The sequence below is a fragment of the Papio anubis genome, chromosome 7 (assembly GCF_008728515.1).
Source record: "Papio anubis isolate 15944 chromosome 7, Panubis1.0, whole genome shotgun sequence".
NCBI classification, from domain to species: Eukaryota; Metazoa; Chordata; class Mammalia; order Primates; family Cercopithecidae; genus Papio; species Papio anubis.
In genome coordinates, this window is record NC_044982.1 from 111,036,078 (window position 1) to 111,050,620 (window position 14,543).

At 43.9% G+C, this 14,543-nt stretch overlaps 1 protein-coding gene across 1 annotated transcript in view; it reads left to right on the plus strand.

Annotated features, from left to right (window-relative positions):
- Window positions 1-14,543, plus strand: part of TBC1D2B (TBC1 domain family member 2B) — an 82,025-nt gene that overhangs the window by 25,268 nt on the left and 42,214 nt on the right. The window contains exon 3 of the mRNA XM_009210701.4: window positions 8,314-8,482. Within this exon, the coding sequence (XP_009208965.2) occupies window positions 8,314-8,482 (169 nt within the window). The remainder of the gene's footprint in view (window positions 1-8,313; window positions 8,483-14,543) is intronic.

Sequence of the window (14,543 nt, forward strand, 5' to 3'; positions counted from 1 at the left end):
GCACTTAATAAAACCTGTGGGACCCTTTGCTCAGCAGAACACAGGGCTGCATCCGAGTTGCCTGTCCCACCAAGGATGGTGTTGGCACATGTGTGGCTGATTTACTCCAGAAACAAATGCGTTCTTAGACAAATTTTTCATCTCCAAATTTGCCAGTCTTGTTTTTACTTGTCCCAGTATTTTTCAGTAGGTTAATCCTCTTATCAGTGAGAAATTACTATATATGCTTTGTACTTGTTGATATATTTTCTGTGAGAGTTTTCGAGTCACTTTCACGACTGTCTTAGCACTTTGACTATTCCAAGTTCTGAGGTCATGCCTTTATTTTCAACTTTTTGCCCCCTTATGTTTAGTTCAGGGTCAAGTCACTGGTAACTGAGTTCTTTTGAAAGCCACTCTTCTAGTGCTTTTCATCAAAAGGAGCTCCTAACTGAGTGTCTGAGTCACTTGGAACATTTGGAAATCCTGTGGGAACAGGCGGTGTTCATGAGCATAGCCACTGCCTTTGGCACAGGAGGTGCTTGATTTGCCTCAGTTCCTTTGTTCTGAGGACACCAAGTGCTTCTTTCTAGCAAAGACTCAGCGATATTAAACCAAAAGGAGGACAAAGAAGTAATGCTTATCCCTATAGTCTCTTTATAACAGCTGTCCTTCCTCCTTCTAAGCCAAAATGCTGTGATTGGAGAGCCAGAGAAAACATCTGAAGCCCATATTTGTTTCTCCTCCTTTGATTTGGGGACTCCAGCTATCGAATTTAGCATTTGAGTAAATGCCATCTGACATTTACTCATTCATTCAGCAAAGTTGGCACTCAAGATGAGCTTTGCCCCTCTCCTCACAGAATTTCTAGTCAAGCAGGGTGGTTGTGCAGAGAAAAAATGAGAGAAATGTGAGGGAAGGGTGCATGCTGGTACCATGGGCTGTAAGTGGGCTGTGCATAGCTTCTGGCAGTTAGGGCCTCTCTGAGGAAGTGCATCTAAGCCAAAGCCTGAAGGATGGCTAGGAATTAGCTAGGTAGAGAAGCGGGGAGGCAGATGACAGGGCTGGACTGCGGTGCCTTCCCAGAGCTGCAGTCAGGATGGCTACCGGCTGGAAGCAGTTGTGGGGTGCGAGTTGAACCTGGGGGCACACCCGGGACCCAGAGCCAGAGCTGGGGGAAGAGCCTAGACTGCTGGCCTTGGGATTTTGGACTTTATCCTAAGAGCAGTGGAGTGCCTTTGAAGATTTTTACAGATAGAAATGACTGTAACTTTAGACTTCTATTAATTTTTAGATAGCTTCTAAGAACAAGGAATGAAACTTTGGGCCCCCCAGAGCAGTATGTGAAACTATAATAGCTCAGGAAGTCACAAAATCTAAAGCAGGAAGTCAAGAAGAAAAGCTTGTATTTTAGCCCCTTTTGTTTCATCATCAGAGATCAAATCCGGTTCAAAGATAAATTGTGTTGTGTTATATGGCAGTGCTCTGTGAAGTTTCTAAAGCCATGCTTGTAGTTATCTGCTCAGCTTAGCCTACTCTAGCAAGAATTAAAGAAGAGTGTTTTTATAACTGATTTGCATTAAAAATAAAATTTTTCCTAGTATTGTCTCGTGGTCACCCAGTTGTTTGGAACATTTTGGTTTGTAGTCTAATGGGCTTCACCCATCAGGAACCTCCTAGCACCTAAAGTTAATATGGGGAAAAATATAGGGGATTAACATTTTCCACTGATAGCTAGTTATATATCTTAGAAGGCAGCTCTACCTGGTGGAAGAAGCCCTGTGGGCCTGTGAGTCTTGGGGATATTTACTAGTTGTCAGACTCTAAGTAAGTCACTTATCTTGTAGTACAGGGGTAGGAAACTGTGGCTCTGGGTATTGAAGTTTGTTCACCCTCCTTTGTAGTTGTTATAAGGATCAAATGGGAAACTGCATTGTTAAGTGTAAAGAGCCATATGTATGTGTATATACACATATATTATATATTGTATACATATGTATGAGATGATATCATTTTGAAAGGGTTAGCATTATGTTCAGCTGTAATTAATAGGAAACCTTCCTAATAAGGACTTACACATAGGGAGTAATTTGTCTCACATGATAAGCAGTTTATGGCTGGCATAGCTACTCACTAGTGCTGCTGAGGGGCCCAAGCTGTCTCTGACTCTGTTTTCCATTGCTAGAGTGTATTAGCTTTCCTGCTCATGCTAGCTGCCCCTGGGGGTGGCACTTACATCAAAAAGGAGAATGCTTTCCCAGAAACCTGTGGCTTATGCATCGTTAGCTGGAACTGTCACATGGCCATTCCTAGCTGGAAGGAGTCTGGGAAGCCAAGTATTTTAGCTGAGCATATGGCCACGATCAAAACCAAGGTTTATAAGTAAGGAAAAGCTGGATTGAATATTCATTAAGGAGCCAGCACTGTCACATAGTTGCTTCCATTAACTTTTTTTCTAGAATCTGTGTTGAGTAAGAGACTTTCCTGTGTGTGATTGGAACTTGCAGCTTTATTATTAGTCAATATCTGTTCTGTCTGCCTTCTATTTTGTAGCCTGTCCTCTGAAGGCATGCCATGCCTCAAATACCATTCCACATTGTCTTCTGTGTTTGGATAGAGAAAGACCTAGTTTCAACACAAAAGAATAATTTGCATAAAGATACAATCAGGGGTCTACAAACCTTTATAGCTGTTGAGAATGAGGTAACTAGAACCCAAAGGAGGTGCCCATAAATGACTAATAGCCTCATTACAGGATGTATGTCTAGCACATTCTGTTTACTTCATTCCCCACATAAACTAATAAGAAAACAAGCCAGGGGTAACAAGATCCTGCTTTTTTAAAAAAAACTTCTTGAAAGTTCATGAGTACTAAAGCATTCATGGTCATAGCAGGCTCAAATGCCCAAGTGCCTGTTTGAATATGGATGGTATTTCTTGCAGAACATTGTATTGTGAAGACAGTTTGAAGGATGACCACACATTTCCTCCCCTGAAGCAGCTGCATCGGGTAGTTGAACTGTTACACTCTTAACAGCTTGTGTGCAAGGGGATGGCGTGGGAGGAGTAGCTGTAACTTTCAGTCCTCAGGCAGCTTGAGCAGTGCTCTCGGTGCGGGGTGCAGGGTGTAGAGGGCTGCCAGAAGGAAAGCCATTAGGTGGAATGCAGGCCCCGCGTTGGCAGTGCCACAGGAATTACACATCAACCTTTAATGTCATGATTCCATACAGAGATCAAGGAAGCTGTGCTTTTGTGTAATCCTTGTAAAATGCAAAATGCCATCCGTTCTTGTGAAGTATCGGTAGTTACCAGCATTGTATCTGAGAGACAGCATGGAGAGAGCTTATGGGACCTTGAGTACATCATGATTTCCCCATCTGTGAAGCAAGATGCTCTCTGAACCAGGTTCCTTCTGGTTTGAAGGTTCTGTGAAAGTCAGGTTGTGAAGGAATGTGACTGTGGGAGGGAGGATGTCAGGGAGATGCCGAGTGGGGTTTGATTGCAGTTCTGTCTGGGAGGAACCTGCTGGATAGGGTCGAAAAGGAGACTATCTGGAACAAGCTTGGAGTTTGGTGTCAGCAGGGACATCCTCAGCCTAGATTTGGTGGGACTTAATGCAGGTGAATACAGGGGTTGATGTGGCTGTGAATGGGGGCAGGGGCGGTGGCTGAGTCAGGTTGCAGGAGAACAGGGAGGAATGGGAAAGGAAAAGAGGGAAACCCCCACCCCAATTCAGGGAATCTGTCAGAGGCAAGGTGGCAGGAGAGAGGAAAGTCAGGAATGATGATGAGTATAAATCCATTCAAGAACTGCAGGAGCCTTTGCTGCCTTCTGCCCGATTGTTTAAACCCACAGAAGGCCTTTTCTCCCATGCCATGTTAGCAAGTTCCTGTCGCTTACGGATTAATTTGGTCATTTAACCAATATTTATTCAGTCACTCCTCTATGCTAGGTGTTGGATATGCAGCTGTTAGCAAATCAGATAGAGGTTCACTTCTCACAGAGTTGTGTCCTTGATGGGGGTAGGGGACAGGCAGATGAATAATTAACCAGACATATGGACTGGCCTATGCTGGGGCCTGTCAGGACCTGGTGGTTTGCCGCCTCTTTTTTTTGGTGCTTAGATGTATGCTGTGTTCTCACTTGGAAGATACTTCTGTTCCTCTTGACTGGTCCTTCACAATCTGTATTAAAACTCACATTGGTAAATAAAAAAAAAATTTTCAGATTAAGCCCACCCTGCCTTCCTCCACCTCCCAGTGTTGACACCCACACTTTCGTTTGCTGTGTCCTTAATGAAAAGTTCTGCTTTTCATTAAGATGCATATGGGGACAACCCTTTCCCAATGTTCTTTTCTCCTTTCTTGGATGCAGCTACAGGCCTGGGTTGAGTTTTATGAGAATTCTCCCACTGTACGCAGTTCTGTGCTCTGTAGAAGTTGCTGGCGGAGCACCTAGGCCTGACTGACACAGCAGGAGAGGAGAGGGAATACTCACTGAGGCAGTCCAGATGTAGGCAGGAGCCGCTCCTGTGCAGGGAGTCCCATTAGGAGGAGACTTTGAGCATCATGTGGTAGAATGCAGCAAATGGGAACGGCTGTTGGAGACCAGGGAGGCTGGAGACCAGGGAGGAGAAGCCAGCAGCTCCAGGGAGGCTGAGACTGCCCGGGGTCACGCTGGATTTAGAGGCGGTGCTAGAATCAGAACCTAGGAAATGGGAACAATGCAGTCGGAAACTCCCTCAGAGTTTTCATTTAGGCATTTGAAAATGTTTAAAAAGGACAGAGGTCTAAACACCAAAAACCATCAGGCACAGACTTTCTTTCCCCACTGAAGCTGTAAGACAAAAGACATGTTCATGAACACCAGTCCAGCCTCTTAAAATCTTCGAGGAAATGTTGCCATGTCCTAGTTTGTGTTTTCCCTTAATGTCCTCCTTGAGGCGGTTCCCTGCATGCTAATGTTAGGACATGTATTGAGGAGAAGCCAGCAGCTCTGCTTTCATTAAGTACATCTCACATGGTCTCTTAAAAACCAAAAACCAGACAAAAATAACAGTTACAGCAAAAATGTATTAAGCTGGAAAAGAGCTTCTTTTTCAAGTCAGATAATTACTTTTAGAAATTGTCCTCCAACATGTTCCTCCCTGGGCTCTGGTCCCTTTTCTCCACCCCTCCCTGGGGCCTCTGAGTTCCTCAGGAAGTATTTCCAGTATGGGCTGTGGGTTGCTGCAAGGCCTGGGGTTTTCTTGGTAATAGGCACTTTGCCACATGAGCATTTGACAGTCCAGTCTCGCAGAGAGGCCGTTCATCACCTTGCTACTAACCCACACAGGAAGAAGAGGCCAGACTCAGCCTGTAGTAGAAATCCGTACAGTTTGTTGTGTTTATTTCCTGATTTGGCTTAGAATTGTGATGATGGTTGTAAGACCAGCCCTTGAAGTAAAGGAGTTTGTGCTGCGCCCGTACTCCATGTACCTGTAAACTGACACATGCGCTCACCAACATTGAGCACCCCCCGCCCCCCACTCCAGGTACTGTGCCCTCCTCTGGTAGGTACACTCATCTCTACCTGCCTTGCGATGTTTGTATACTGCAGGGGCAGGTGTCCGGGTTCTGGCCCTGGCTCTGGACGCTAGTGTCCTGATGGAGAAAGTACGTAAGGAGACTGGACTGGATTAGTGGGGTTTGAACTTTTTTTGTCTTTTGTTTGCTGGAACCTCTTTTCCAAATGAAATCTTAAAGGGAACCCCAGTATATAAAAGGTGAAGAGAGGAACTGCTGAGGATGAAACTGAGCATGGGGCCCCCATCCTCTTCTCCCTCTAGAAGTCCCCCAGGTATCTCCTGGAACCCTAAGACTCAGAGGAAGGGTCTGGATCCCAAGGACTCAATGTTTATTTATTCTGTGGTGACTTGGAGCTTGACATGTTACTGTGTTACTTATGTCTGTCTCCTGGACGTGTTCTCCTTTATGGGGAAAGCTGTGTCTCATCGGTTGTTGTGCCCTCGGTGCCTAGTGCTTAATACATGATAGTAAAACCAAGAACTGGCAATCTGTGGTTATTTGTAACTTCTTGCCTCTTGACTCAAGAGGCTGCAGTGAGCCGTGATCACACCACTGCACTCCAGGCCTCAGTGACAGAGTGAGAGCCAGTCTGAAAAAAAAAAAAAAAAAAAAAATGTGTACTCTGTTACCAAGCCTGTAATTCTTCTGTTCCCAGCACACCATCTTGCTTTTCCTAGTCAGAACCCTACTGTAAGCCATGCATTGACTCTTCTGGCCAGAGCCAAATTACCCTAATAGATACACAGCAGTTGTTTACTCATGCCACGCCCAAGATACTTTCCCAGTGTGTTTTTGAAGCCCTTCCCACACTGACTGGTCAAGTCAGAACCTGCCTACACAGTGCAGGCTCATCATGTGACATTCAGTACATTGCTCTCCAAGCCGGAGCAGCCCAGGAATGCCTGCTGTCTGTTTCCTTTACCAGTGCTCAGTGACCTTTAGCAGAGACCTGTTCTTGCTGGCTCTGGTTGTGTGCTCCTCTGATTAGAAACAAATTTTTCTTGGCTGGGTACAGTGGCTTACGCCTGTAATCCCAGCACTTTGGAACGCCAAGGTGGAAGAATTGCTTGAACCCAGGCATTCAAGACTAGCCTGGGCAACATGGCAGACCCTGTCTCTACAAGAAAACAAAACAAAACAAACAAAAAACCCCAAAAATGAGCTGGGCATGGTGCGTGCCTGTAGTCCCAGCTACTTGGGAGGCTGAGGCAAGAGGATCTCATGAGCCTGGGAGGTTGAGGCTGCAGTGAGTCGTGTTCACTGAGATCCTATCTCAAAAGAAAGATAAAAGAATTTTTCTTGAATATCAGTGGTCAGCAGTCAATTCTGATTTCACAGAAAGAGATGGTTGATTTTGTTGATACAGAGATACTTTAAAAAGAAGTGTAGATCAAATTGATTATTTTAAAGTAATATTGAATTCTGTTTACAAGCATGTCCTATTCTCAGAGAGATTATGCCATTTGGCATGGGAGAATTCTACCACTGAAACACCAGTGCAGATTATGTCATTTGGAAGAATACAAAGTATTTGTAGTTAGAAATGTTTTTATCAGCACAGTGGCTCATGTCTATATCCCAGCACTTTGGGAGGCGGAGGCGGGTAGATCACCTGAGCTCAGGAGTTCGCGACCAGCCTGGCCAACATGATGAAACCTCGTCTCTACTGAAAATACAAAAATTAGCCGGGCGTGGTGCCGGGTGCCTGTAATCCCAGCTACCTGGGAGGCTGAGGTAGGAGAATCACTTGAACTCGTGAGAAGGAGGTTGCAGTGAGCCAAGACTGCGCCATTGGATTCCATCCTGGGCAACAAGAGCGAAACACTCCATCCTGGGCAACAAGAGCCAAACTCTGTCTTGGGAGAAGAAAAAAAAAAAAAAGAAAAGTTTTTATCAAAAAAAAATTTTTTAAGTAACTTTTTATTATGGGAAATTTTAAACATATACAAAGAATAACATAATATTACCTCCAGGTTTATTAGGTAGTTGCAGCAATAATTACCCCTCTTGTTTCATTGATATCCTGCTTTGTTATTTTGAAGCAAATAAAATGTTACCTGAAGCAAATATTACTATGTATTTGTTAAGTAACAAAATACTGCTATTTACCATCATATTTACCATATGATGGTAAATCCTGACCATCATATGATTTCTACCTTAACTATTTCAAAAGTTTACATTTTGAAGATGTGAAGTTTCATCATGCCTTAGCATCAGTGTGTTTGCTTGTGAATTTACTGAACTGCTATTCTGTGATGTGCAAACTTTATTTTTTCAGTATCATTCTTTACAAGTATTAGCAAATACATTTATATTTGTATTTCTCCCACTTTCTTAGAGAAAAGATACCCTTGTATAATCTGACCTGCACTTTGCTTTTCTTATATAACAGTTTATCCTGGAAATTGTTTCTTATCAGTACAGGTGATTGGACTTTGATGACGGGTTTATGGTGTGGGTTATTGATCTGCAGTACTGGAGGAAAATTCTAGCCTTTGGTTTCTCTGGGCCAACACTGTTAATACTTGGTGGTTTGAGGTATGTCACAACCTTCCTTTGAGAAACATGGAGCTATTTAGATGAAAATGGTTTCAGAACACCAGAGTTACCCACAGATTATGTTTTTTATATAGTATACATTAAAAATATACTATTACATAGTTTAGATTTTTATATAATATATCAAGTCAGTGTTTTATGTGGGATATCAAGTTTTATGTGGAAGCTTTGAGTAACTGACATTTGTTTACCTTTTTCTTTTCAGATTTAATTTACCCACACCCAAATGCTTCTGCAGAAAAAGCCAGAAATGTCCTAGCTGTGGAGACTGTGCCTGGAGAGCTGGTGGGAGAACAAGCTGCAAATCAGCCCGCCCCAGGGCATCCAAATTCCATTAATTTTTACTCTTTGAAACAGTGGGGCAATGAGCTCAAGTGAGTCTTTGGAAAGCAGCATATGACATTGAAAATGGATTGTTTCTGATAATGTATGTTATAATTTTATAAATGAGGTTATAAAACTATCTTACATTTACAAAGGCCTTTGTTGTTTACATCATACTTTCCCATAGATCGTTGTGGTTTTAGCTTGTATTACATGCTTATTCTGTGTCTGACACTATGCCAAACATTTTCACACTTACGGTGTAATTTAATTGCTCAACTCTGTGAAGCAGGTCATATGGCTGACATTTTACAGAGACTGAAACTGGCTGAAGGAGAGTATGTGTCCGAGGTCACAATTCTTCCAGGCTGCAGAGCTGGGGCTTCTTGTGCCTAGGGCCTAGTCCCCTCTCCAAGACACTGGGTTGGCCAGGTCCTGTGCTCTGGATTTCCATTCCCTGTTTGTGCATGGTCAAGTGAGAGTGGAGGTGGGTTGGTTTTTGTTTGTTTGTTTGGTTTTTATGAGATGAGGTCTTGCTGTGTTGGCCAGGCTGGTTTCAAGTCCGGGGCTCAAGTGATCCTCCTGCCTCAGCCTCTTGAGTAGTTGGGACTACAGGCAGGTGCCACTATGGTCGACTTGTTTTTTAAATAAGAACTTCATTGAGATACAAGTCCCACACGGTACAATTCACCCATTTAAAATGTACAATTCAATGATTTTTGGTATATTCACAGAGTTGTGCTACCATCACCACAATCAATTTTTAAATGTTTTCATCGATCCAAAAAGAAACTCATTACATTAGCAATTCCTTCTCATTTCCCCCAACCCCTTCTCCTCTGTCAACCCTCAACCGTAGGCAACTCCTAATCAACTTTCTATCTTTATGAATTTTTTTTTTTGGTGGGATTTTTGTTTTGTTTTGTTTTGTTTTGTTTTGAGACAAGGTCTTGCTCTGTTACCTAGGCTGGCGTGCAGTTGCATGATCATGGCTCACTGCAGCCTTGAACTCCTGAGCTCAAGCATTCCTCCTACCTCAGCTTCCAGAGTAGCTGGGACTACAGGCGTACACCACCATGCCCGGCTAATATTTTAATTTTTTTTTTTTTTGTAGGGACAGGGGTCTGTCTATCTTGCACAGGCTGGTCTCAACTTCTGGGTTCAAGCAATTCTACCTTGGCTTTCCAAAGTGCTGGGATTACATGAGCCACTGCCCCTGGCTTATGAGTTTTATTGTGGACATTTCATATAAATGGCACTGTATATACCTTTGTGTCTGGCTTCTTTTGCTTAGCATAATATTTTCAAGATTCATCCATGTTGTAGCAAGTATCAGTCCTTCATTTCCTTTTATGGTCAAATAATATTCCCATATATGAATGTGCCATATTTTGTTTATCCATTAGCTGGGTGTGATGGTGCATGCCTGTGGTCCCAACTGCTTGGAGGCTGCACAGGTGGGAAGATCGCTTGAGTCCAGGAGGTCGAGACTGCAGTGAGCTGAGTTTGCATCACTGCACTCCAGTCTGGGCGACAGGGTGAAACCCCGTCTCAAAAAAAATAAAAAATAGAAAAAGAGAAAGATTGTAGAGGCAGTGCGTTGTGGGAGACTTGGAAGTTTCTTGCTGTCCCATAGAGCCCAGGCTGCTCAGTAGTTGGCTATCTTCATGTCCCAGAGAGCTCAGGCTACGGTCACTGACAGTTGGCTGCTCTTCTTGTTGTCCCATAGGAGCCCAGGCTGGGGCTGTCACTGCATAGTCATGTTTGTCCATAGAGCCCAAGAAGGTCACTGTGGTAGTTGGTCAGCTCTTGTTAGCCTCAGAGAGCCTGGGCCATGTCACCGTGAAGCTGGGTCGTTTTCATGGCTCCAGAGCCTGCATAGCACCTGCTGTTGCCTGCCAACCCGAGCTCCAAGAAGTGTGTTATTGTTCTCTTGTTGTCCTGAGCCCTACCAGCTGTCATCAGGCAAGGCCAGCTGAGTCTGCTAATGGTCCCACTGGTTTTCATAGGGTAGCTAGGTGTTCTAGAAGCTACCATCCAAATGACACTGTTTAAAAGTGGCCTTATTTTCTGCAACTGCTTTCTTTTTTGTACGTTCATGGTTGAATTCAGTATGATAAAGTTATTCTCTGTGTGTTTTTAGTTTTTAAGGCATAAATTGAAGCTGAGTAGGATATATAGGATATATACAGGTTATATTGGAGCTCAATGTCAGGGATACTCAGACCTCAGAAGACCAGCACTTGTGAGGGTGGTCACTGTAGTGGGTGCTGCCTTCCTTCCTCATCCTGGCTCATGGCTGCAGTCCCACCTTCTTGGTCCTGCTCTGCTCCCATCCATCTGCTTTCTGCTATTTTCTGTCTTCAGACAGCTCTGATCATGTCATCTCCCTACATCAGAAGCATCGCTGATAGACCTCAGCCTGCAAGTGCAGCTTCAGACTCTTTGGTCTGATATTTGAGGTTTTCAATGATACGACTTTAGTCTCTTCCTTGGGCAGCTGCTTCCCAGTATTAGCACTTCGTGAGCCTCTGTTCTGCCCATTCTGTGCCCTCCTCTTCATCCCAGGACTTCTGTTCACCATGTGCCTGTCTGCCCTGTGCCATCTAATTAAGTCCCAGTCATCTCCCAGCATCCAGGGGATGGGGAGGGATCAGCCGGGAGACACAGTGGGGCTGCCTTCCCTGGGTACCTGCAACTAGAGAACCACTGGTTTCCTCTGTTTCAAAGTATCGGGCTTCTCAGTAAAGAAAGGGATCTGTGCTCCTAAAAGTGTCAGAAAACCTCTGAGAGCTTCCCTTCATTCCACATATTAAAAGATTGAGGCTTAGAGAGGTAAAGTGACTTGCTCAAGATCACATAGCAAGTGTGTGGCAGAGCTGAAACACACACCCAGGTCTCCTGATTGGGGACCCAGTGCTCCTTCCCCCTTTCATCATAAGATTACATTTGGGGGACTATTGGTTTGCCAGAGGTGTGTCATCTGCCCTCAAAGTGAGATAATGGAATGAGGTGGAAACAGACCTGTAATGCTGGGTGCTTTCCATGTCCTTGAGCATAGGAACATGGATGATGATTGAGTGCCTCCTGCCTGGAAAGTGAATGCCTGTCACTTCTGCCTGTCACAGCTGACAGATCACATTCAGGGTGAAACATCACTAGGAGTTATCTTCTATCAGCTCTGCCTTTGCCGTGTAACACAGTGATTAAGAACCAGGCTGTGTGAGTTCAACTCCCAGCTATGCCACGTAGTAGCTGGATAACTTGGGCAAATTACTTAATATTCTATGCCTCCGTTTCTCACTTGTAATATGAAGATAATAATCATACATCATGAGATTGATAGCATGATGATGAGTTCATATGTGTACACTGCTTAAAACAGTGCCTGGCACTTAGGAAGTACTAGTCAAGGGTTAGTTGTTGCTGTTGCTGGTGGAGGCACAGCTCATGACAAAGCCTTTCTTCACAGAGGTTTTTGGGACCACTTTCTGTAGACAATAATGCTTGTTGACTGGCATATGAATCTTAAGTGCTCATGGTTTTTTGTTTTTCTTTTGTTTGTTTTTGCTTATGGCATGCTTTATGAAGTTTTAAATAAAATGCCTTAAGTGCATAGACAGACTTTAATGACCCTAAAATAGATTCCTATATTATAAATGAATGGCTCAAAAATTGTATTTTTTAATGCACTCAAAATGCTGTCAACATTATAGTCAAGGCTTAAAAGATAAATGAAGGTTTATTTATTATTTTATTCTATTTATCAGTATAGTTGAAACTCTCTTAACTAGCTCCCCTGATGAACTGACATTTTAAGTTTCCTCAGTAGAGACATGGTCCTCACTGACTGCATGAGACCAAATGGGCCACTTCAGGGCACCTGTGTCCCTGCTGCCCCCAGCTGAGCTACAGACCTACCAATAATCAGCTGGGTTTGTTCCTCACTGGTTAATGCCAGTTGTACTTATTATTGTAATTATGTAATTTAATGGGGTATTTATTAAACCCACGAAATATAAAAAGGAATTGTTGTTTCTAGGAAAAATAAGTTGAATGCTTAGGGAAACTTTGATAAAGGAGAGTCACTAAAAAAATTGCCATGAGAATGTGGGTGACATGATTGTGAAAAATCAGAAAAAAAACTTGAAAGCCTGTAAGATTTTATGCTTAGATTGTTTCACAACGGTTAGGCCTTGTTCCACTTTTTAATGAGAAACAAAACAAAACTGGAAAAATTAGCTGATGTCTTAATGGATGTGATTTGCCCAAGAAAGATAACAGAGAACTGCAGTTAGTATCCCCAGATTGATTTCTGCCTCCCTTCCTCTTTTCTGTTCTGTTCTGTTCTTTTTTCTTTTCTTTTCTCTTTTCTTTTTATCTCTTTCTTTTTTTCTCTCTCTCTTCCTTCCTTCCTTTTCTTTCTTTCTTTTTCTTTCTTTTCTTTTCTCTTTCTCTCTCTTTCTTTCTTTTTCTTTCTCTCTCTCTCACTTTCTCTCTTTCTCCCCTTCCTTCCCTCCTTTCCTTTCTTTTCCTTTCTCCTTTCTCCTTTTTCCTTTTTCTCCTTTTTCTTTTATTCCCCTCTCCCCTCTCCCCTCTCCCCTCTCCCCTCTCCCCTCTCCTCTCCTTTCCTTTCCCTTTTCTTTTCTTTTTTCATTTTTTGAAACAGGGTCTCTACTTTGTCACCCAGGCTGGAGTGTAGTGGCACAATCTTGGCTTACTGAACTCTTGAACTTCTGGGCTCAAGTGATCCTCACACCTCAGCCCCCGCAAGTAGCTAGAACTTCAGGCGTGTGTCACCACGCCCAGTATCCCCAGATTCCAAGAAGAGGCTTTGGCTGGCGTGTATCAGTAGACTGGCAGATGAGTGCACATTTACATACACCTTTACAGGTGCTTGTGTGTGTTTTAAGTTCCTTTTATATGGATTCCTGCTTTAACCACATTTTTCATTTAACTTATCAATAGTCCAAATCACACCAGGTGAAGGCACTAGGTCTCTGCTGAAATTCTGGCCAGTCCATGTGTGTATGTGCATGCTCGGGGTAGGAATGCACAGCACATGTGAGAAAGCGCATGCCTGAGCACACGTGTGAGCGTGCATCGGGAGCCTGTGTAGTGGTTGAGCATGTATTTTCAGTGTATGTAGGAGGTGTGCTTAGGCTGCAGCAGTGCTGACAGCAGTGAGCAAAGTTCTGTGGCTTTGCGGCCTGGACTGTGTGCCCATCTTTGGGTGCTAGGCAGGGCCTGATGTGGACCTCTGGCTCCTGGGGTCCAGCTCTAGTTCTGTTCAAGAGTGGGGTCACATTGTAGATATTTCTGTCAGCCCAGGTTTTGGAATCCCAGTCCTGCTACTTATTGGGTGTGTGATGTTGAGCTAGTGACTTAACTTCTCTGAGCTTTATTTTCGCCATTAGTAAATTGCGTGCACACACGTGTGTGTGCGCGTGTGTGTGTGTGAGAAGTAGTAAGCCTCTCCTCTACTGGATGGGTGGGAGTGTTAAGGTTATAAATAAGAACTGCTTAGCACAGTGTCATTGTAAGTGCTCAGTAAATGGTGGCTACACAACCCAGGCCTGCTGGCATTGCTGCCACTGTTGTTAACCTGACTCTTTTGAACCAGTGGGTGAAGTGAGTCTCCACTTCCTTCAGTCAGGTGCCTTTCTTAGTGCAGGTATGAGGGCTGAGCTGGCCGGGAAGGTGTGCTCATCCTTCCAGGCCTGCCTCCCATAGGTCTTCTGCGGGCTCTGTAGTTGGCCCTGCTCTGATCCTTTGTTTTTGCTTCTCTCTTGGCTCCCTCAGGCCTGGTAGAAAGAGTTATTTGTGAGCATGGCGGGAGTTCCCAAGAATATATTACGGTTTTAGTGTCTAGGACTGTAAAGTCGTGACAGTGACTCCTCTCTTTAGCCCCAGTTCTCAGCAGAGGGCCCAGCGCAGCCCAAAGCAGGCACCCAGATGTTTGGTGAATTAGGGGAAGTTGTTCCTGTCCCGGAGCTGTAATGTGGTACTTGTGATTTTCCTCACTGGAAGGCACAGCTATGTCTACCGAGAAAGACAAGGCATGTAGTCACCATGCTGCTGCCTCACACAGACATTTTTAAAGCCAGGCCT